General features: G+C 44.4%; 1 protein-coding gene across 5 annotated transcripts in view; it reads left to right on the top strand.

Moving 5' to 3' along the window:
* Positions 1-23,888, top strand: part of ARHGAP10 (Rho GTPase activating protein 10) — a 325,386-nt gene that overhangs the window by 289,985 nt on the left and 11,513 nt on the right. For 4 of the 5 annotated variants that reach the window (XM_067736723.1, XM_067736722.1, XM_067736721.1 and 1 more), the window contains one exon: positions 8,965-9,124. The exons of the other annotated variant lie outside the window; for it this stretch is intronic. In XM_067736723.1, the coding sequence (XP_067592824.1) occupies positions 8,965-9,124 (160 nt within the window). The remainder of the gene's footprint in view (positions 1-8,964; positions 9,125-23,888) is intronic. 5 annotated transcript variants of the gene reach the window in all.

Raw genomic sequence — 23,888 nt, 5'->3', positions numbered from 1 at the left:
AGCAAAACAAACAAAACTCTCCTCTTCCTGTGGCATTTCATCATCCTCTTCCCATTTCAGCCTCTTCCCATCACTTCCATTCCCACAGCTATCAGTCTGTCTACTACTGTGACTTGTACCCAGACATGTTCTCCTTGAGGATAGCCTTTCTCAGTTCCCTACATGCTGTGCCCTCTTCAGCTTCAGACATTAAGCCTCAATTTTTGGTGCTTGAGTCTTCCTTGGGTGTAGCATCATGAGAACAGACACACCAAGTGGGCAAAGAAGAAATTGAAATACTCTAAGCAAGACATTATTGGGCAGCCCTGTTTAAAAGATAGAAAATTCAGAATGAAAGGAGGATAATTACAGTGCAGAATGACAGGAAAATGAATCCAGGCACAAGGGGAGGAGGAGGCTAGGGTAAATGTCACCACGTCAGCTTTTTTGCCCCCTGCTGGGGAAAGAATCTACCTAGTTTGGGCTGAAGCCCCCCTCAAAAGTAAACTAGGTCATGTTTAGCCTTGAGATTTATTTCTCTGTACTTAGGTAGTGAGTTTTTATATGTCTGGTCACATTTTCTTGTCGATTTCCACTGTGATTTTGGAGACTTTTTCCCCCAGTAAGTGTTACATACCAATCGATAATAAAAATAATAGTTAAGAATATTAGCTTTTCACATTAGTGTACACTAATGATAGTATACAAGTAATCCCTGTTGAGTGAGCACACTAAAATATAAAAGAAATCAAATGTATTTTAGTAAATTCTAGTTTTGAGAGTTTTCCCTGATGAAATGTAATGTGAATATTTAAAGAGTCATGATGACCCTTTGACTGTCAGTATTTAGGGAAATTGTCTGTTTAAATATGGCATAGGAAATGTTCTGAATCTTGTTTCCTAATCAATATTTTAGAGCTATAAAGTTTTCTTTGGTATTATTGTGCCATGTTTCACAAATTTTGACATGAAATGTCTTTATCGTCGAGTTCTAAATCTTTCTTAATTTCCATTATGATTTTCTTTTAAACCATATTTAGTTTACCAGCATATTGAAATGGTAAAATCTATCCTTTCGTTTATTAAGTTCTAAATATTTTGTAACTTTGGTCTGAGAAGAGAGGATGTGTAATATCTATCCTTCAAAACATTTCCTTAAGAATTCTTCGGCGTTCCAGTGGTTAGGACTCTGCGCTTTCACTGCTGAGGGCCCAGGTTCGACCCCTGATCGGGGAACTAAGATCTCACAAGCCTCATGGTGTGGCCAAAAAAAAAAAAAATCCTTAAAAAAACATTTGTTTTAAAGAATATTTATCCTCTGTTATTTCAAGGTGTGTGTGTATCTAAACAATAGAGCAGCTTTGTATTGTTGATTACAGATATTTCTCTCTCTCCCTGCCTGATAGAACTTTCTGAGAGGAGTGTGTTAAAGTCTCCAATAATGACAGTTGATTTTTCTGTTTTCCCTTACGGTTCTATATATTGCTTGAGGCTGTATCATTAGGTGCTTATCTTCTTGCTCCATCATCTTGTCCTTTTATCAGTATAAAATGACCCTCTTTATCTCTCATGTAGTTTATTAAGATCATTGTGTACTTTGATTTATATTTGCCTAGTATAGCTTTATTTTCTTGAATTTCCAGCCTTGCTTTGTCTTTTTGTTGTAAGCATGTTTCTCGTAGTCAACATATTATTGGATTTGGAAAATATATTTGGAGAATCACTGTCTTTTAATTGATGAGTTTAATCCATTTATGTATATTATGATTACCATTATGTTAGGATTTCTGTCATTTTATAATTTTTATTTAATAATGAATTTTGATACCTTTTTGTTTTCCTTCCTCCTTTCTCTTTACAAAAGCAAATGTTATGCTGTTTCTAATAATGTGTATCCTGTTTTTGTTTCTAAGGTGGTTGCCTTATTTTGAGATTTGTAAGCTTATTTATCTGTTGGCTTCTTAAACTCAACTATGTTTCTGCCTCCATCTCTAATAAGATGAATATCCAATGGACTCTCATTTCCTTTTTGGGCTCCCCACCCCCACTATGTTGATATTTTCTAGATTCTAGGCTCTGGATCATTTTGGTTATTTTTTTTCCCTTTTTCTTTTGTCCTAGAGTTTTTAGAAGACAATGATAGACATTGAAAATCTCATATTGCTTCTTTTATTTAAATACTTGAAAACTGTGTTTTGGGAGTGTTATCATTATAGTTCTTTATGTGGCAGACCTTGGGTGTTTTTAAAGTCTAATAGGTTTATTACGCCCTCACTTTTTTTTTTTTTTTTTTTTTTTTTTTTTTTGCGGTACACGGGCCTCTCACTGTTGTGGCCTCTCCCGTTGCGGAGCACAGGCTCCGGACGTGCAGGCCCACTGGCCGTGGCTGACGGACCCAGCCGCTCCGCGGCACGTGGGATCTTCCCGGACCGGGGCACGAACCCGTGTCCCCTGCATCGGCAGGCAGACTCTCAACCACTGTTACGCTCTCACATTTGATTGGCAGTTTGAATATACAGTTCTGTGCTCAAAATTCTTATCCTTCAATACTTTAAGAATGTTACTTCAGTATTGTTCTGAATTCAGTTTTGCTGTTGAGAACTCTAATGTCACTCTGGGTCTTTTTAAAAAATATGGTCTGTTCTTTCTGTCAGGATGCTTTTTATTTTTTTCTTTGTATTTGATATTCTCAAATTTTGCAATAAGGTATCTTATGTGCAGTATTTTCTTTATTTGTCTGTTTGGTACTCTGAGTCCTTTAGATTGAGGTCTTTGAAATTCTTTAATTTTGAGGAATTGGTCATTATTTCTTTAAATATTTCTTCCTCTCAGTATACTTCTTTTTCTGGGATCTGAATGTTGGCAATTTCACTTCTCTTTTGTGTTACAGATCTCTAAATTGCTGAATTTCTGTTGTTGTTGAGTTTACTATCCTAGTTTGCTTTATGTTCTTAGAAACTGTAGGTATAAGTCCATCAGGAAGGAGGATTTTGTGTGTGTACCTGTCGTTGGGACGACTTAGAGCCTCCTTCTCTTCCTTCTTTCTTCTACTCCCTCTCCGGCTCTTGACCACTGTGTTCACCAGGTTGAACCAGGTGCTTTGGTTCAGAACCAGCTATTATTCCTGTACGTAACTCTCATCCCGGGGAGGGGAGTGGTTGGGCTTATCAAATCTACTTTCCAGGCAAGTGGGGAACTTGGTCACAGATTTTTGGCCTCCATTTAGTGTGGTGAGTGTCTCCCAACCCCTAGTTCCACACGGGGAGCCTGGTTCTACCCCTGAACCATGCCTGGTGTATTGTAGGTATATTGACCTAAGGATACCACAGGATTTAAATGTCTGTTGTTTCTGCTGGTTTGGATGAGTCCTGGAGCTGGTAGACTTTTGGCTTGTACTCCCGCTGACTTCTGAAACTATTTCCTTTCTGTTTCTGTTTCACAGAGATGGGAAACAAGTTTTCAAGTGCAAATTTATTTTAAAAGTCATTTCATTGCTGTTGTTGTTGGGCACATGTGAGAGGAGAGGTGGGTTTCCATTTAAAATTTCATTGCCGTCTTGACTGGAAATTTCCTGATTGGCCTTTACTGTAAAAGTGTTACTCTGTTGTTACAAGTGCAGTTACTTTGTTCTGCACTTATAACAATAAATCTTTCTTTGATCCTAGTGACTAGCTGTTTGATATTTAGAAGCATCTAAGATTATTCTGACGGGAAGCATATTTCTGTGCCAGCGGAACCACAGAGAGAGTCTGCTGTTGTCTTCCATTTAACCAAATACGTAACTGCGGAGTTTGTCAGAAGTTTAACTAATTCATTAGATCTTCTTCTCTTCTCTTCTCTTCTCTTCCCTTCTCTTCTCTTCTCTTCTCTTCTCTCTTTCTTTTCTTTTTTTCCATTTTTCTTTCTTCTCTTCTGTCCCCTTTCTTTTTCTTTCTTTCTTCTAATTCATAAGCCAGGATGTTTGAGAGAGGGGAGCATGGACCAGCCTTATGAGTGGAGACAACTCATCTCTGACAAATAACAGAAATCTCCTGTGGTTTCAGCTCATACTCAAACATTCTAGACTGAGTAGAAAACAGCAGGTAATGGATTCAAGGGGAACCATCTCTGACGTCTTAACAGTTAGGAAGTTTATTTGAGAGATGGACAAAGAAGAAATGAATGAAATGGGAGGGAAAACTCTAAGCCTTATTCCCTCCAACAGCAGTTCTGTTTAAGTGAAATGAGCAGAAGGTGAGTGGAGAGAAGCACTTATCATCAGAACAAGAAAGTTCAACTATCTAGAGTAAAAGTTGATCAGCCTATTAAAATATAGGAGATAGGGCTCCCCTGGTGGTGCAGTGGTTAAGTCTCCCTGCCCATGCAGGAGACACGGGTTCAAGACCTCATCCGGGAAGATCCCACATGCCACAGAGCAACTAAGCCCGTGTGCCACAACTACTGAGCCCGTGTGTCATAACTACTGAAGCCTGCGCACCTAGAGCCCGTGCTCCACAACAAGAGAAGCCACCACAGTGAGAAGCCCGTGCACCACAATGAAGAATAGCCCCTGCTCGCCACAACTAGAGAGAAGCCTGTGCACAGCAACAAAGACCCAGTGCAGCCATAAATAAATAAATAGATAGATAGATAGATAGAAAGATAGATAAACATCCTGTGTATTGTTAACTGTGGTAGAATTATCAAGTTCCTTTTCCCTCTTCCTGCTCAGTTTTCTGCCAGTCATTGAAGATCGCTTTAGTCTTTTCCTGAAAACAAAACACATGTGCATGTACTCAGGGTCATAAAGAAATCAGACTAAATAGTGAAATCCAGTAGCTGACATGAAAGGCATGTCCTCGTGAATACTTTTTTGGTCCATTTTTTATGCGAATCTATGTCTGGGCCGGAAACCGAAATACTTGTAAGATAACACTTCTCTCTGTTTACCATAGTAACAACAATAACCACCACCACCACCATCAGTACGGAGAAGGCTGCTCCTTACTCTGAAGTTCCTCCAGGGTTCTCTTCCATTTCTATATCTTCTCCTTTGCCCTCTCCATCCAGTGCTATGACTTCAACTCAACCCACATGCCTCTCAATAAAATCATCCCAGATCTTTCTCCAGGGCTCTGGGGCTGTAAAACCAGCTCTCCTTTGGACATCTTCCCCTCGATCTCTTACCCCCTCGAATCCAACATGTCTACAGCTGGTCTTATTATCTCCCACACACAACTTGCTCCTTGTTTTTCATGCCCTATTTCAATGGATAAGTCTACATTCACCCGGTTACCTAAAGCAAGAACTTGAGGGTCATGGTAGGTTCCTCTTTCAACCTTCACCTTCATTCACAGAGGTCCGATGACTGTAATACCTGAATATCTCTTGAATCTGTATCACTTCCTTGTTTAATCCCTGCAATAACTTCCTAATGCCTGTAGCACAAATACAGACGCCTTAGCGAGATATAAAACTCGACACCCTACCACCTTCTGCTGTGTTGGCTTTACCTGACTGTCTTCTGCACCTTTGGGTTAGAGGCTGATTCTTCACCTTTGTAACTTGGCATCTGCAGTGTGCCTTAGTATATAAGTAGAACCTCAGTAAATTGAAGAAAGAGGGTGAGAGATGTTTGTGGCTTGAAAGGGGAGAGGACGATTATCAGAAGCTGCGTGCAGATTTTCTAACAATACTTGGAGATTTTTTTCCTTCTTAATTCCTAGAGGCACTGGCTTTTCAATTTCATGATCTTTTCTGTGGCAGTGAGTCCACAGCCAGTATTTCCTGAAGCCTCCTGATTTGCCTGGCACTGCATTGTGTTCTCTACGGATTACCAAGATGAGACATGGTCTCCACCCTCAAAAGATGCATAACGGAGGTGGGGAGCTAAAATCAGGTCATGAAAGCATTGACAGTGCAACGTAAACTTCTGCTTGCCTGCCGTCGTGAGAAAGGAGAACAAGCAGAAAAGGTGGTTGGCAAGAGATTATGGAGGAGGTGGGAATTAAGCTGGGTGTTGTGAGGAAGTCATTGTCTCTTCTAGATGTGGTAGTTGTGTTCTATTTCTCATCTTGGAGTCTGTTCATAACAAAAGCCCTTCAGCACCATTTTTTGTTCACGTACTCGGATCAACACTGTTAGTCGCAGGTGATGAGTCTGGAGATGCCTGTTGAAGGGTAGCACCTAGGGAAAGAGTTTGTGTGACACTCTGGAGAAATAAAAGGTGAAAAATGACGAGGGTGTCGGACTGTAGTTCTCAAGTACAAATTAGTTTCATAGGATTTAAAATCTTTATTCCTGATATTGTCAAACAGAATTTTTTAAAGCTTTATTATTTTCCTACTAGTTAAAAAGAAGTCATTTAATTTTGGTGAACTAAAATTTTAGACTATTTAACCTTTACATGCCTGGTATTAGTGTTTCCTCAAATGCAGTGATTCTCAGGTAGATAAGCTCATTCTTGAACAGTGAGAGAGAGGAATTTTGTGCGCATGGAAAGCAGGCTGAGAGATCTCTTCGTTTGATCACTTTGTGTAAACCTATGCCGTTGTATCAATATTCTTTTCACTTGACGGTTCAGATTGCCACTGTTTGGCAGGAAGTAAGGGAGAAATTCTCTTACTAGCACGTGATTTAATATGTTGAGTGACAATTTGTGCTGTGTCAGTCTGCTTAGGGACAGGATTGGAGGGGGTGGTGATGAGCTAGTGTATATGGTTGTGAGAACCTTTCAGGTATCTTTTTGAAAGGAACCTTAGACCCTTGGGCTCCACTTCCCCAAAGCAGCTTCTCATTGACACGTTTCTCCTTGTAGGAGTGAGTCAGGGAATAGCTGGGCCCAGACTCTCACTTGCTGCTTTGCTGTGTCAGGTCCTGCCCCAGAGACAGGGCCTGCAGCCCAGAGAGCAGAGGGCCAACATCCAGTCTCCTGCAGCCAGGAAGCTGCTAGCTTGTGACCCACTCTGGAGGTTGTCTTGTCCTGCTGCAGAGCTGGTCCTATTTTGCAACTTCTGGCCAAGCCCTGAATTGGCAGCTCTCGTGCAGGTAAACGTTCAGGAGTTTACTTTAGACTCCGCGCTGGGGTTACATAGGAGACCTTCTTAGTTTTGAAGGGGGTTGTTGCCCAGGACGACTGAACGACGCACAGAAGGGTCCTGGAAAGCTGGAGCTCCAGGTCTCATTTGCAGGAAAGAACTGGATGGATTGAGCTATCCAGGCACAGGGGGAGAGGCAGCCTTTGTTTCAAAGTGGACTGTATCCCAGGACGAAAATAAATCCAAAGGAAATCATAGAGATAGATCAGTGGGTTTGGGTTCATTTGCCTGAAAATGAACCCTTCTTTTTGGGGCTGAATGATTCCAGTTAGCTAAATACGTTTGCGGTGAAGGGCAGTAGAAAAAGGAACTTCACTGAAAGAGGAAGCATATGGTCTTCTGGGCTGTGTGTTTGTGAATGGAGAGAGAGCAAGGCTTTGTAGAGCGACTTTGCCCAGGGAGAAGACCTGCTCACAGAGATCACATTCACCTCTCACCCCATTGTATCCCTCTCCCTGACCATGCACTTAGGAAAGAAAAAGTTCAGAAAACTCCCTCACCGCAATCTTCTGCACAGGATCGTGCATCCCCCTAGCTGCTTCTATAAGGGGTCCCTTCCTCCAGCCATCACCACCCCCTCTAATTCCTCCTGGCCTGAATTCTGCTTCTCCAGATCTCCACTTCTAAGATTCTTTTAGCCTTAGTTGTAAGCTAGGTCAGAGTTAAGTAAGAATTATTTTATACAGTCAATTTTCAAGATTAGTATCTTGGGAGCGAGCTTCATCAGAGCCCGGGGTTGCTCTTGCGCTCCATTATTAGCAGAATTGAAATCCATCTAAGATGGTTTTCCGAGAGCACGTTCCTCGCTGTTCCTGGTGTTCATACACCCTCCATTTCTGGGACTTGGGACTGAGGAAATACGAAGGTTTAATCAGCTGGAAGCTGTTTGTGGCTGGGGTGTGACCCTCCACATTGTGTGTCATCTGCCACGGCAGTTTGTTGAGCCACTCTTGTGACCCGGCATTTATAAAATCAAGGCCAAGCCAGTGCTGTCTTAATAGAAAGTCGCTGCCCCGGAGCAGTTACAATGTAATGGAGACTGTGACTTTGACTGAAGGGTCCAAGCTTCAGTGCGGGCTGTTCAGATGTGTTGATGGCAGCTGGGAGTACCATGAAAGCGAGGAGACCAGTCGAGGGACACGGCTGCTCTTCTGAGCTTTTCTACCTTCTGCATTTCCCACCCACGCCCATAATGTGTACAGATGATACAAACGCATTTCACAAAATGGTCCTCCGTGAACGAATAAATCATGCAACCCATTTAAGAAATGCATTTTCGTTTGGGTTTAAAGTCATCCCCTGCAGTCACTGCAGGGGTCTGGTTCTTGTAGAACATCCTCCCTAATGTTCACCGGGAAATGGAAGTTTCTCTGTGTCCGGGATTTAATAAATTGGGCTATTAAATTGTAATCCAAGACACCAGCTCAGAAGATAAGGTCCCTTTCAAGTTGTTGAATTTGTTATGACTGGGTGGTGATTGGCAGTGGCTTAAAGGGCCATCTTGTGACTAGAAAGTGAGAGGCTGGACCCTGCAGGACTGGGGTACTGCTCTGGATTGTTTTCGAGGTTATCACTGATTTATGACTGTGCTCCTTAGAGACCAGGAGGTCACTGTGGCCGCCATTAAGGCTTTCATCTTCCGTTTGATCTGACTTTGATTATTGTTTTTTCTTGTGGGGAAAACACTCCTCACTTTGTATTACCTATAATGTATTTTAAGCATCTTTGGTTAAAATAAAAACCACCAAAATCCCTAAAGACAGGGCACCAAAATCCTCTCAGGCTGCATTGTAAATGTAATTTTGGATATAATTTGATTGACTAATCAAGCGATACCATGTAGTTCTTAGTGGAGGTTTTTTTTTCTCCTCAGAGTATTTGAAAGTTGATGGCTTTTTCTCCTCCCCAGGTGACCGTCCCAATCTTCCTAAGGAGGACACTCCTCCCAGCAGCCTGGACTCATTTTCCTCCCCATCTCCCACGGCTGCCGCTGCCCATGGGCCCCCTGGACCAGACAGAAACCACCTTCTTGCAGATGGGGGTACCTTTGGGGACTGGGCATCCACTGCGTAAGTAGCTGTGCTTTTCTGTTTGGTGCCGAGGCAGGGAGGGCCCTGAAATGAAAGTGGCCCTTCATTTTGAAGTTTATGTGGCAGGTCGATACTGAAGCCGTTAGATCTCAGGACCTTTGTTCTCTAATTAGTGGGACTGCCAAAAGGAGAGGGTCCATAAAACAAGGCCTTTCTTTAATAGGGTGTCTGTGTTCCCAGTATGGAAGGGGTGGGCAGGTGCTATTTCAAATCTGTTTTAAGTTCAATTCATGGCAGTTTGGGGTTGCACGTAGGAAGTTTGCTCTTGTCCTGCTCGGGATGTTTTCTCGCTAGTTATTGCAAACTTTTAGAAAGATGCAAATGCGTGCGTTGTGATCAGTAGACTTTCCAGGCTTTCTATTGGATGATATCTTAGTTATATGAATTTTTGCAAGCTTTACGCTAGTGTCCTGCTCTGTTTACTCCGTAGCACCCTGCATAATTGACAACTGATGGATGAAATACCCGATCTTAGTTTCTCAGTTTGTGAGTGCCAGCCATGAGCAGATCAGCTCAGGTGTATTAAGACAAATAATACCAATACAAACAAAATACCATGGACCTGGTTTGACCACATGAGGGTTTGTCTTTCTCTGCTTCCCGAGGCTGTGGCGTAAGTGCAGGTTGGTGGTGGTGTGGAGCATCAGATTTCAAACAGATGCTCAGAGAAGGAAAAAAAAAAAAAAAGAACTCTGCTAATAATTACATGACATTACTTGATTAGTCAATCAAATGACATCCAAAAATACATCTATAATTCAGCCTGAGAGTATTTGGGTGTCCTGTCTTTAAAGTTAAAAAAAAAATGTTTTCAAAAACTCGAAGTTGCTTAAAATAAGTCATAGATAATGATGTCATTCTACCCTAGCTGGGCATTCTGGGGACTTTAAATGGAATTGGAGAGTGTTTCTCACATCACTTGGCTTTTTATAGTTACTGCTGGATTCACATGAACTCATTATGAACTTAGTAAGTATTACAAGAGGCTGGGAGAAGTTGGGTATGCTAAAATTTGGGGGTGACCTGAAGACTTTGAAAAACTAACCGAAAATCCAAGTGGAACTCAAAATATGGGTACGCATTCTCCAGATGAGATTTTTTTTCCCCTTCAAAATTGTCCTATATGTATATTTAAATGCTGAAGACTGTGTATTGTGGATTTAAACCGCAGAGTACTCAAACAGGCCTGTCATTTTTGCTATTCTTTTTTCAAAATAAAAATACTCTTTCACTTTTGTGCTACAAGCCACAGTGACAGTGGTAACATAGGAACCCAGCCTCTGCAATGCTGGGCACTCCAGCAGTGGAATTTGGGGTTATGTGTGTGTGCGCGCGTGTGTGTTTTAGAGCACAAGCCAGGTCTCTAATTATTCCTGTCAGTAAGTGTCTGTCACAGTCAGTGGAGAGCATTTTAGTCAGTGCTTCTTACTCCACAGTGGTTCTGTGGAGAAGTGACATTCCAAGCCACGACGCAGGCAGTGCTCAGTTCACAGCACATCCATGGCTGAAACATGAAGAGCTTGATATTTTTGGTCATCAATCAGATGAGGAGTGAATCCCCCCAGCTTCCTATTCATGCAAATTTTAAAATGTCATGGAAAGCACTCCAACCTTGGAGAGGCCCGAAAGGGAGGGGCCAAAATAAGTAGCTGAAACAAGTCTGGAAAGGAGATTTTTGTTATAGTGGAGACTTCCTGCTACTTGAAGAGCTTGACTTTTTGTTTTCTGGGCACTGGATAAAATGCATCTCTCTCTTTCATATATATATAATAGAATTCCTGTGTATCTTTTAAAGGACTTACTGGTAAGCATATCTCAGTGCAGATTTCTCATGAAGTCGGGGGGCGCCTCTCATACTTGAGGACCGTGAGGACCCCCTGCAGGGCTTGTGCAGCCCACGGCACTGGGCCCACACCATAGTGAGGCTTAGGATTGGGGAGAGCCTGCAAATGCGGATTTCTAACGTTTTCCCCGATGATGTTTGGCAAACCCTGACATAGACTCCTGTCCGCCCCTCCCCGCATGGTTCTAGGCATGTGCTGATGTAAACAGCTTCTCTGAGGAGTGTAGTTAGGAGAAGTGACAGTGCTTCCTTCTTTTTTCTTTTCTTTTTTCTCCTCTCCCCTCCCCCCTCCCCTCCCCCCTCCCCTCCCCCCTCCCCTCCCCCCTCCCCTCCCCCCTCCCCTCCCCCCCTTCATCTCCCCTCCCCTCCCCTCCTCTCTCTTCCTAGGATTGTGTTTGCTGTCTTCAAGCAGCCCTTGGGTGCCCCTGCAAACTTTGATTCCCTCTGCCTGACATGTCTCCCTTCCTTTCTGCTCAAGACAATCTTGACCTGTCTTGAGGATCTAATTTAGTTTTCACTTTCAGGTAGCCTTCTCTAGGGCTCTAGTCTACTGGAGGGTTCGGAATAATCCCTTCCTCTGTCTATACCCAATACGTGATGTTAGAAAACGATCCCCTTCTAGTACTAGTTGGTACTTACCTTTTATTGTTATTTGATAGTAGTATATGTGTAGTATATGTGTGTGTCTATCTATGTATCTATATCAGTGTCTCCATCTGCCTGCCTGCTTATCTATCAGTCTTGTTCAGTTTGGGCTGCTACAACCAAAATACTTTGATTGAGTGGCTTATGAAGAGCAGGAATTTATTTCCCACAGTTTTGGAGGCTGGACTTCCAAGGTCAGGGTGTCAGCCTGGCTGGGTTGAAGTGGGAGGCTGCTTCCAGTGTACAGACGACTCACTTCTCACGTATCCTCACATGATGGAGAGCAGAGAGCGGAAGCAGGCTCTCTCGTGGATCTTAGGAGGACGCTAATCCCATTCATGAGGATTCCACTCTCATTGCATCCTAATTTTCTCCCAAAGGCCCCACCTCCTAACACCATCCCATGGGAGGGGGTAGGGTTTCAACATGCAAATTTGGGGGGGGTCACAAACATTAGATGCATAACACTATCCAATCTTTCCCTCACTCCAAGATCGATCATAAAATTATTTTTTAATAGATTTAATTAATTAATTAATTTATGGCTGCATTGGGTCTTTGTTGCTGCACACGGGCTTTCTCTAGTTGCAGCGAGCGGGGGCTACTCTTTGTTGTGGTGTGTGGGCTTCTCATTGCGGTGGCTTCTCTTATTGCGGAGCGTGGGCTCTAGGCGCATGGGCTTCAGTAGTTCTGGCCTGCGGGCTCAGTAGTTGTGGCTCGCGGGCTTCAGTAGTTGTGGTTCACGGGCTCTAGAGCGCAGGCTCAGTGGTTGTGGCGCATGGGCTTAGTTGCTCCATGGCACGTGAGATCTTCCTGGACCAGGGCTTGAACCTGTGTCCCCTGCATTGGCAGGTGGATTCTTAACCACTGTAGCACCAGGGATGCCCTCGATCATAAAATTCTTGACAATAAAATTGGGTCTCATACTCTTTGAACTTTTTAGTGATATTGACATAGTTATTAATAAATATTTTATTTCCAATTTAAATTATTATGCATTTATAAAAATACTTTTCTTTTGGAAGTCTCATTTCTTTCTGTGTGTCATTGAATGTCTCTTAGGCAATTTAAAACTCTTTGGGAATTTCACAGAATTAATCTCACCATTTTCTCTTTATAACGTTTTTCTTTATTTCCTTAGCACTTATAAATTTAGTTTTCATTGTATGTGCTTTTCTTTTTGTTTCTTTTTTTTTAAAATCCATCATCTCTGCATACCAGCTGTACAGTATTGATTACAGTAGGATCTGAGTAAATCTGATTAAGAACCCTTTTAATAAAACCGAAGTTGCTGTGTAGTCATTAAAACTCTTCTCAGAGCCTTAAAAAGGAGGCACTGCCTGGACTGCTTGGTTTTAATCCAGCCTGGTGACTCTCTGTTCCAAAACTTACACCTGCCTTATCTTAGGTCCTGAAAAATGAAGCCCAAATGTATGTAGATCACATAGGACCCCAGTAGCTCTATTGTACAGAAATGCCATGACCCCAGCTACCAGAAAGCAAACTTATGCAGGAAAACCTACAGCAGCTGATATTCTGATATAGGCAGTGTGTAAATACAGCTGTAGTCTCTGACGGGTAGAAAACAATCCAGCAGAATTGGATTTCTTGGGTTTCTGCTGATGTTTATGACTTGTGGGTATTATTCATTGCAGTCAATCAATCTCTAGCTATTCCTTACCTGTACACTCAAGGTGATGGGTGACTTCATTGCCAGTAAAGAATTGCTAGCTCAGTCTCCTTGGAGGACATTACATCATAGGTCAAGGTATTTCAAATGTTCCAAAGTCATTTTTTCCCCAGTAAAGTAGTTTTCTCTTCATTTTTAAATGATGGAGCAGGTCCTTGATAAGTAATTCTTTTAGGTTTTCTGCCACAAAAGAAAATCTCTTGTAAGTAGATACCAGGAGTTGTTATCTGCTTCCTGTACAGATTTCAAATGAAAAGGAGTACCTCCTGCTAGCACGTGTCCGTAGTCAAGATGGCAGCAGCATCTTAGTATCGTTCTTCGTAGCTGGGAACGTTGGTACCCCGAGATGTAACTCAGTGTGTGCTCTGGCAGGCTGGGAGGGCAATAGATCCTTCTCTCCCACCCAGTGAGAGGCTTGGCTTAGTTTGGTTTATCCTGAATGTGAAGGTGTTCCTAACAACGTCTATCCCCGATGCTGCCCTGAGCCGCTGTTGTGCCTCAGAGGTACATATGCCTCCCCAGGCTTGGTGCTAGTCGGTTAAAGTCATTAGACGGTAAGCTCCCATGCCCATTTACAGCCTCGTGCATGTCACCTGTAGACTTTGTGTGTGCTCACTGGTGACCATTTTTATTCTTGTCTATGAAATAATAACTTGCCTCCTTTAAACTGGGCAAACACATAGAGGTTTCCCGTAGACAGCTACTTGGCATTTGAGATTACTTGACTTGGTTCCATGATTGCTTTTCAAGGAGTTGATGAATTTTGCGGGGAGATAGCAAAGTACCCCTTAAACTGGCTTTGTGTCTGTGACAACAAACCATGAGTGATTTGTCTGAAGTTCAGAAAAATAATCACCTTAAACAATTTTTAGCAGGTTTTGGTGAAATTGGGTGCACACTTAGAAATTATAAGGTAGCAGTCATGGGCAAACTTTGTCTTTGCCTCTTCCCTTCGTCTCTCTTTCTTTCTGTTCTCTCTCTCCTCCACCCCTTCAGGGAGGGCTTCCTCAACCCCACTGCTCCTTGACTTTACTGCTCCCAACCCTGCCAGGGCAGTCAGTTCACCCTAGAAGTTGATGTCTTAAATTTTGATTGTTTCAAAAGAAAATAGGGCATTTAACTTTTAAAAGTTTTCTCTCTCTTGGGGGGGTGCATATCTGCTTTTTTGCTAACTTGACTAAGATGAGCACATATGGCTTTTGTAAAAAGGGGAGAAAAGTTATGTATATTTAAAAAGAGATCAGGAGACGGTGGTATTTAACCCCCAAAAGTGAATTGCCCATCACAGGCATTTCCAGCATCTTTATTGGCTAGTTAGGACATCATATCCTAATAAGGGGAGCACCTTTTCTTCTCTGCTTACCTGTACGTGGACCCTGGTTACAGAAAGTGGTGGGTTCCATTGACCGGCGTCTCTAGTAGAGCTGGTGCCTTCATGTGGCGCTGGGTGCTGTGAGGAGTGGATTGGAAGCCAGTCTCCCATACCTAAGTGAGCGGCAAAGTCCCTGGTGGGTTCAGAAAGATGGAGGTGTAAGATAGCTCGTAGGGAAGCACATGAATGAGCAGGAGTAGACCGCCTTGCTGTGAGCCCCGGCAGCCTTGTGACTTCTGCCCAGAGCTTAGCCCATCTGGACCTGTTGGGGGCTGGGGACTTAGAGGGGGCAGAAGCGTCTGCGTCAGCAGTGGCTGGTGGTGAGAGGCTGCAGAGAAGGCTCGATGCGGTAGATCCTCTCTTGCATTTCTCAGAATCAAAGACTGTGGAGCATTAACTCTCGGGGGCCACAGACTTTGTTGTAGCTGCTTTATAACTATGTCATGTTGATCCTCACATCAGACCCAGTGAGGTAGAACTATGTTCTTTTTTTTTGGCTGTACACGGGCCTCTCACTGTTGTGGCCTCTCCCGTTGCGGAGCACAGGCTCCGGACGCGCAGGCTCAGCGGCCATGGCTCACGGGCCCAGCCGCTCCGCGGCATGTGGGATCTTCCCGGACCGGGGCATGAACCCGTGTCCCCCGCAGCGGCAGGCGGACTCTCAACCACTGCGCCACCAGGGAAGCCCTATGTTCATTTTTAAAGATAGAGAAATGGAGGCACAAAGAAGGTCAGAAATTTGCCCCAAGCCACATGACTAGTAAGGGGCAGAGAAGGGTTATGACCCTGATCTGTCTGACCTTGTGATCTGTGGTTCCCTTGGACTTGTTTTACTGTTGGTATGGAAAGTCTGGTGGCGTATGGGAACGTTGTTCAATTGTAGTTTTCCCCCGATTCTGAGACCCACAGTGAGCTAACAGTGGCTGCCAGCTGGCCGCTGCCCTTGTTCTGAAGAGGGAGCGCTGACCCTGTGTTAAGACACGTTGCTGTGGTTTATAGTTACCTGTGGAGAATAAACCCTTGAATCTGAATTGCGGCACGTTCACCATCCAACACCTTTGGCTGAGATTTGTGGAGGAGGGCATCCTCCCCTGCCGCAGAGCTGGGAGACTTGGAAATTTGATATTTACAACAGAGAAGCATCCGCAATCTTTTCATGAGTAGCATGATATCCGGTACAGCTCTTGAAGCTAATCTCGGGGCCCACGTGCTTGGCCGTCGACCCTCAGTCTCTTCACACTCATTGGGGTGGTGGTGGTGGATAACTTTAGTCCCGTATATCTTCTTCAATCTTCTCTCCAACTCAGTATAGAAATTACGCCATCCCGACTGACCGCCTAGCATCCTCACAGCCTTCCATACATGTCCCTTGGGTCCTGCTGGGGTATTTTTGGTATTTGTATTGTGTACTTGGCACTTGCGTGTGGCCTGAGTCACCTCTTCCTTTGCTGTGCTCTAAAGACAGGTTCTGAAATTCAGAGATTTTATTTTCAAGCCAAATGGCTGGTCATTCATCTAACTTTAAAGCCCCGTAATGAAAGTTGACTTTCCAAATTAAAGACGCCGGTCTGAATTTTTGTAGTAGCTGCTCTACTGCTTAAGATTCAAACAAACAAACAAACAAAAATTAAGTCTTCTCCTTAGTCTTGTTTTGGTTTTGCTTTTCTTTTTTGTTTCACTGGTTTTTGCTATTGTAATGTATCATTTGCTCTGCGTGGACTGGTTGGCTGGGTCTCAATATTGAAATGCAGGCAGGGGCCTCGTGAGCTTTCTGTGAGTTGGAAGACCGTGGTGTAGACTGGTAAAGCACTGATTTTAGAGTCAGACAAGCCTGGCTTTGCATTCTTCTCCTGCCACTTCAAACCTTGGAGGCCTTATGTAAATTACGTCAGCAAACCAAGGCTTAGCAAGATTATCTGCAAAGGGGGAGTAACAGCACCCAGCCCTCCTGATTGTTGTGAGGTTTCAAGGTACCACATGTCATAAAACCCAGTCACGGCTCCCCTGGGAGCCCTAGGCTTGCATTTTCCTTTCCTCCGAGAACTTAATTTAATATTCTTAGTTGAACTTGACCCAACTTCCTGGTTCATCAGTTATGTAATCTCCCCACTAAATGGCTTAGGGAAAATAGGCTCTTTAGTCCTGGAGAAGCCTTTAGTGTTGACCTGAAGTTGCATTGTTTCCAGCATTTACAGCAGTTATACCAGGAGAACCCGCAGCTCCTGTCCTTGCCTCGCTGTGTAGAAAGCTCCTCTGTAGAAGCTTCGGAGAATAGGGCCCTTGGGTAGCTCATGACCAAGGCATAGTATTCCCAGTGGGACCCAGCCAGCTCTCTAAACTGTTCTGAGCAGTATGGGAAGCTCACCTATCACCACAGGTAACCCGTAAAACAGCTTAGTAAGTAACCAGAGGATTTTCTTAGCAGAGTAGTGCTGTACCCCTTTTGAGCTGTGCTTGGGAGCCCCTGTTTTATATGTTCCACCCTCACGTTGGCTGGTGGCTGTCTTCCACATACGAATTGAGCTTGTGGATATATTCCCGTCGGTTGCCCTGCGGGACCATAATGCTGAGACCTCTCTACAGCCCCATAATTGTCTGAAACGCAGCTGCAGCTCCTTTTCTGTTTGGCTAGCAAGCTAAAGTTCAGGCCTGGTCCCTGATTCCACAGTGATGATCTGGAAGGAAGAGAAATGCAATTCAAGGAGCACTTTGAGTGAAAGATCAGTCAGAGGTGTAACTCTCAGTTCTCTCATAGCAAACCCCGAGAAAATGATCAGCCTGGGGGTGAACTTCATAAGATATGGGCTGACTAGGTCTAGTGATGTCCTTTCTTGTCCAGGGAAACCCCCCAGCAGACCCAGCATCCTGGGGGGTGGGGACTGAGTGTTCAGTGTGGTTGTATGCAACCTCAAAAGGTTCTGTCTTATCTGTGTTCGAGAGATTTCCTTCCGTGCCTTTCCTCCTCTCCCTGCCCACCTGCCTCCTTTTCCTCAAGGGGGACCAAGTTCTTGCTTTTACGTGCTGGCTCGATCTATTGGCTGTCTGCCTCCTGCATGGGAGGTGATCCTGAGCAATTAGTCAGGAGAGCTCCTGCTGCAGGAAAGCCCTGGGTGCTTGCAGATCGGCTTTTGGTACACACAGGAGTCCCGACGCCGCAAAGCCAGTGAAGACGGAGGAAGGCGAGTGGGTTTTCTGAGCCCAGGGGAGTTTACCATCATTATCTTCACCTCTTCCAACTCTCCACTACGAAATGGATTCACATCTGATCCATCTCATCCAGGGGTGAGCAAACTGTGGCCCACCACTGCCTGTTTTTTTTTTTTAATAAATAAAGTTTTATTGGAACACAGCCACCCAGTCATTTACAGTTGTGTCTGTGACTGCTTTCGTGCTGCTATGATGGCAGGGTTAAGTAGTTGCAAGACCTACAGCCTGCAGACCCTGAAGTATTTATCATCTGGCCTTTTGCAGAAAAAGTTTGCTGACCTCGATCTAATCTATAAACAAAACTGATCTTTTTGGGAAAGCCCACGCTCCTTAAAAACCAGTTTCAACAGTTGTGGTAATTGCCATGTTTTAGATGGGTGGTCCAAGTGATTTTTAAATGTAACTCTTAGGAATCTTTTCATGTCATTGAACTAACCAAAAGTTTTCCTTATGGCTTTTGGATGCCTTCAAGTGTGTGATCATAATTTCAAAAGGCTTTTTAGTGCTTCAGTGATTGAAAAATTTATTTGGGGTTATTCTTTTTACAACCTGTTGTTAAAAAAATTATTTTGAAATAGTTTTAGATTTACAGAAAATTTACAAAGATAGTCTAGAGAGTTCCCATAGACCCTTCACCCGGCTCTACTACTAACATCTTACACCAAACCATGGTACTTTGGTTAAAACCAGGAAATTCACATTGGTGCGACACTGTTACATACAGACTTTATTTCTGTTTCACTAATTGTTTCACTCATGTCCTTTTGTTCCAGGATTCAGTCTTGGATCATATGCAATCATACTGCACTTAGCAACTTTTTTCTCCCAATGGTGACATTTACTTAATATTTATAGTTTTTCCCCTTTGACAGAGTTTGTTGTCTTTTGGTAAAGAAAATGATTCATTGGTGAAGATGTAAGCTTGGAAAGCAGAGGCAATATACCTAATGCTCATAAGAAGGGCTTCACCTGTTGAGTACTCACTGTTCTCCAGTCACTGCTGGGTGCTTTATACCTGTCATCTTATTTACATCTTACTGCCACCCAGCCTGTTAACACTTACTTTCATTTTAGCTAAGGAAACTGAGACCAGGGAGATGGTTACTCTCCCAAGTTTCAGTTGTGGCTGACTCTCAGCCCAGGCTGATAATGCCAGCTCTGCCCCAGCCTCTGAGAGTGAGAAGTGTCCTCCCCTCTCTCCCCATTCCCCTCCTGCCTTCTTTTTTTTTTTTTTTTTTTTTTTTTGCGGTACGTGGGCCTCTCACTGTTGTGGCCTCTCCCATAGCGGAGTGCAGGCTCAGCGGCCATGGCTCACGGGCCCAGCCTCTCCACGGCATGTGGGATCTTCCCAGACTGGAGCACGAACCCGTGTCCCCTGCATCGGCAGGCGGACTCTCAACCACTGCACCACCAGGGAAGCCCTGCCTCCTTTTTTTAAAAAACAAAAAAAGGAACAAGCTGAGGGAGATTAGGAAACTGCAAATGGGCACACTGCCAGGGCTATCTTTGGAACCCAGGGTCTGTGTAGAGTGGCGGCATCTCATGCAATTGTAATCGGTGTGATTAAAATCCTTCAGTCACCCTGCCTGTGAGCATCTGACTCAGTGGACCTGCGCAGTGAGTGCCTCTGACTCTCCTGTGTCTCCATTCAGCTCCTTGTGTCCCACTCCAGCTGCTCGCTCGGAGGGACTTGAGGCTGTGAGCTCCGTGCGGTCTTGTCAAAACGGGGCTTTGACCCGACATTGACCTGGAGTAAGTCACCGTCACCTTTCTGCTCTCGGCTTCTCACGTGTCGCGTGGAGCGGTAGCATAGCTGGGAATGAGTGGATTAGCGCGTGCCGGTTGTGCCTGGCGCAGCGCCGACTGTGCCAGGATGTAGGGAGGACGTGATGATACTGACAGTGGCGCCGTGGGCTCCGGGCGGAAAGCCTCCCTGGCTGCCCACGTGGTAGCTGCTCCCTCCTCTGTTCTCCTGCGGGACCCTGGCCCCCTCTCTGTTGTGTGGCGCTCATCACGCTGCGTCATGATCATCAGTTTGTCCTTCTCTTCTCACCTGACTGGGTGCTCATGGAAAAGAGCTGTTATAGTTCCCTGGGTGTCCCCAGGGCAGGCGTGGGGCCTGACAGGTAGTTCTCAGACCAAGAGTGATGAGCGAACAGGGTCCAGTTCGAACCCTCCTCATGATCAGTGATGTCCTCTCGGCCCAGTGCTGTAGCTTCTGGCCCCTTGTCACAGGTGCATACTTCTCCCCACGGCTGTGTCCCTCACTGTGCTCGCTTGGGACCAACAGCGTGCTGGCTGGGGAATTGCCCCTCTCTGGCACGTAAAGAAGAACGGTGGCATTAATTTGAACAGAAATTTCTCATAATATACAGATCGACAATATTTCCTTCTGTCTTTATTAACACTTTCAAACACTTTTGCCCAGGACAGCTGTTCTAGACTTATGCTGTACGTCGTTTCCCAGCCTGGAATGAAAGATCATTTCACTAATGTGTTGGCTTCTGCTCGGAGACCTTGCAAATGAGGTTTTAAAATCTTTCCTTCCGGTGCAAACTTCTGATTTGATGCCGACATCATAAAAGCCATCGTCAAATATCTTGCTATTTGGGGGATTTAATCATTTCAGAGAAGCAGTCATTTCTTTTCCTGATGTGTATCCTCCCTCAAATGCTAAATTATGCTCTGTACTCCCAGAGCCTGGAATCAGGCACTTGTATTGCGAGCACTGCCCAGAGCCTGACCTGCCTATGCTTTGCAAGAAATGTTTGTTAGAGGCAGACGTTCTCTGGTGACTGGTGCAGCTGTTGTCGAATTTTAACAGTTAAGGCCCTAAGTCCCCTCCCCCATTTCTGAAATGTTTGTGCTTTTCTGCTGCCAAAAAGTTTTTTTTAATATGCATGGCGCGTGGAGTCTGGTATTGGAGACGATCGGGTCACAGTTTGAATCCCAAGCAGCATATACCACTGATTTGTTACATTTTCAGAAAAATGAACTCTGTAAAGTGTACGCATACACAGAAATGGTCATAATTTCATGTTATTGAGGGTTTAGTCCTCCCCATCGTGAAAGCTACACGGTCTTTCCCTGACGTGCAGACCTGTTTTGCCAAGGCAAGAGTGTTGTTAGTGGAGAGAATTCGCTCGTCACCTTCACAAATGTGTGTTCCACTCCACCTGCCCCGCCCCCAGGCAGGAGACTTCCCATTGCCTTAGGAATACCAGGTAGCCTTCCAATGTCAGAACGTTTTCGAGGATGAGTTTCTGAGCTAGCAGGAGGAAATCTCGGTGTTTTTAGTGAAACCCTCTTGTTTCCATTTCTTCCTTTTCTTTGAGAAGGAAACATTTCTCCTCAAAGGGAGGTTGGCTCTTTTGCCCTGAAGACAGAGAGAAGTCATGATGCTTTCAGTCTAGTGTGTGAAATTGGGAAGAGAGCAGAGAAAGAGATTCATATTTCTCTGTAATTTATTTCTGTTTTGGTAAATGTGGTTTCTGAGCTTTTCAGGAAGAGTAGACTTCTGCCTGCATTTTTGCAAACCACAGCTTGGCTTTCAGGAAACATGGCGCTTTAGGTGCTTTTTTTATCATTGCTCAGCAGCTCCTTATTCAATAAAATCAGTGGTTTCTGATCATGCCAGTCTTGGGCATCAAAAATCCATAGTTAAAGGGGCAGGAGGAAGAAGGAATTAAATAGCTTTGTTTGTTTTTTTTAAATGCTTAAATTTGGGAAGTGGTAGGAGAGCACACTTGAAATATTCCATGCGTTCTTGAAGGCAATGGGCTTTTGAATTCTAAGATCACCTACCAGTTTTGATCGTTAACCCGAAGACTTTCTTAGCCAGGGTTCTCCTCTGAACCACAGAATACAAAAAATGACCTGGGTATTTCCTCAGTGCTCCCAAGGATGCTGTCAAGAACTGTGACATCTGAAATTTGACTCTGCAGGGTCCCGCATTGGCCTGCCATGATTCCAAGGATGCTGGCAGAAGACATGGGCTCCTGGTCAGAGTCCAAGGACTGTACTAATCACAGCTGTAGCAGTCCTCAGAGTATTAATCCGAGTCCCAGTTGCCACAGGGTGATGCCCCATGGCCCAGATAACACCTGCCTGTGGAGTGTTAGCAAGAGAGAAACCCAGAGCTCAGGAAAAACACATCTTTTATGACGGACAGTAAAGCCTGCTCTTCGCTCCAGAGGAAGACACAACTTTATCTTCCAAGGCTCTGTGCTCTAAAAGCATCCTTGAAAAGATAATCCATCCTTTGCTCACTAGAAGTGCAGACACACCAGAGACCCGTATTGAATTGTCTCCCAACACATGGGTAGCTAGAACGGTTCTAGGCATGCAGGAGAGGGGTTAATTCATTATGTACATGGATGCCTTAGGACGCCTTCTCTCCGGAGGCCCAGGCTGAGAAAAACTGCTAGACCTTTGCTCTGGGCTGCCGTTTCCCAAATGCCTAGGGTTCCTCTAAAATGTTTTAAGTCAAAGAAGAGAAAGACAATGCCAGAAATTCTCCTTTAAAAGGAATACTTTACTGCTTTTTGAGAAAATTATAAGTATTATCTTTTAAAGAATTAAATAGTTAAAAAGTATTTTTTGATCCTTATTACCAAAAAGCAAAATAAAACCCAAATTCTGGAAAGTAGGAGATGGTTTATATAAAGAAACTCATATTTACAATTTCTTGCCTTCCAAAAAAAAATTGTTGGCAGGTTGCTTTTGGAGACACCTGTGAAACGTCATCTGGCCTCTGCTGGCTGAGGCGAGAATTCAGGTCCTAGGTCTTGAGTGTGTTTAACCGCTTCCTACCTCATCCCCACTCCTTCCCAGCGAAGAAGCCCATGGAAATTTTCTTGTATCCTCATGGCTCCTTGGCTCCATTTCCTGAACTTTGTTTGGCTGGGCAGGTCTCCTCTTTCACAGGACTTAGTTCTCTACATGACTTAGGATACCTCCTCCCCATATTAGAGGCGAACATGAATAGTCCAGTCTGCAAAGTTCATGCCCACAGAGAAGTCCCGAGCGGAGGCTTCTGAGATACTGTGGGGAAACCCAGGGACTCAAATACAGAAATTTAGGTCTAAGTGGGAAGCCTGAAAAGACTCTCTTGGTGAACCAGTGAGTGTGGGATCACATAGCACATCTGTGTGTTGACAGAAAACAGAAAAATCACAGAGAACAAGCCAAGAAGCAAGAAAGGTTCATGTTGCGAGCTTGACTCTGGACAAGGATGGGTGACTCTGAGTTCCTGTTTTGGGACAGGGTGGAGAAAGCCGAGCTAAGGATAGGCCCTTACCTTCTAAACCTGCTATTCCAACAATTCTTTCACTTGCCAGGAGGAGTATTTTCCCTTTACAAAAAATCAAAACAAAACATTTCTTTTTATTTTATTTTATTTTTCTTTTGCGGTACGCGGGCCTCTCACCGCTGTGGCCTCTTCCGTTGCGGAGCACAGGCTCCGGACGCGCAGGCTCAGCGGCCATGGCTCACGGGCCCAGCCGCTCCGCGGCATGTGGGATCTTCCCGGACCGGGGCACGAACCCGTGTCCCCTGCATCGGCAGGCGGACTCTCAACCACTGCACCACCAGGGAAGCCCAACATTTCTTTTTAAAAGAAAGATGTGAGGATGAAGCAGATCATAGCTGTACAATTTATGACCTTTACTTTTAAAGAGCCTTATAGATACGCACACTGTGAGCTTCTCTTCATCCCGCAGCTGTCCTCCCGCTCAGCAGATAGATGGCCGTCGTTTCATCACCTGACTATTTATGACCAGGAAGGGTTGGTTCGGGTCGGGTAAACCACCTCATCCTCCACCACCACCAGCACCCACCAACGCCTTGAGTAATTGCTGGGAGATAACATGTCAGTTGTTTGGCTAACTGTGGTCTTAAATTCTCTGTCAGAGCTTCACTCACGCCATCCTCTCCCTTCCTGATTAGTAAGAAGAACTCGTTAAAGTTTCATTTTCTGCTGAAGAAT

This window comes from Pseudorca crassidens, chromosome 4, assembly GCF_039906515.1.
Source record: "Pseudorca crassidens isolate mPseCra1 chromosome 4, mPseCra1.hap1, whole genome shotgun sequence".
In the NCBI taxonomy this organism is placed as follows: Eukaryota; Metazoa; Chordata; class Mammalia; order Artiodactyla; family Delphinidae; genus Pseudorca; species Pseudorca crassidens.
Note: the sequence above shows the minus strand (reverse complement) of the source record. Positions and strands in the feature narration are given on the sequence as shown.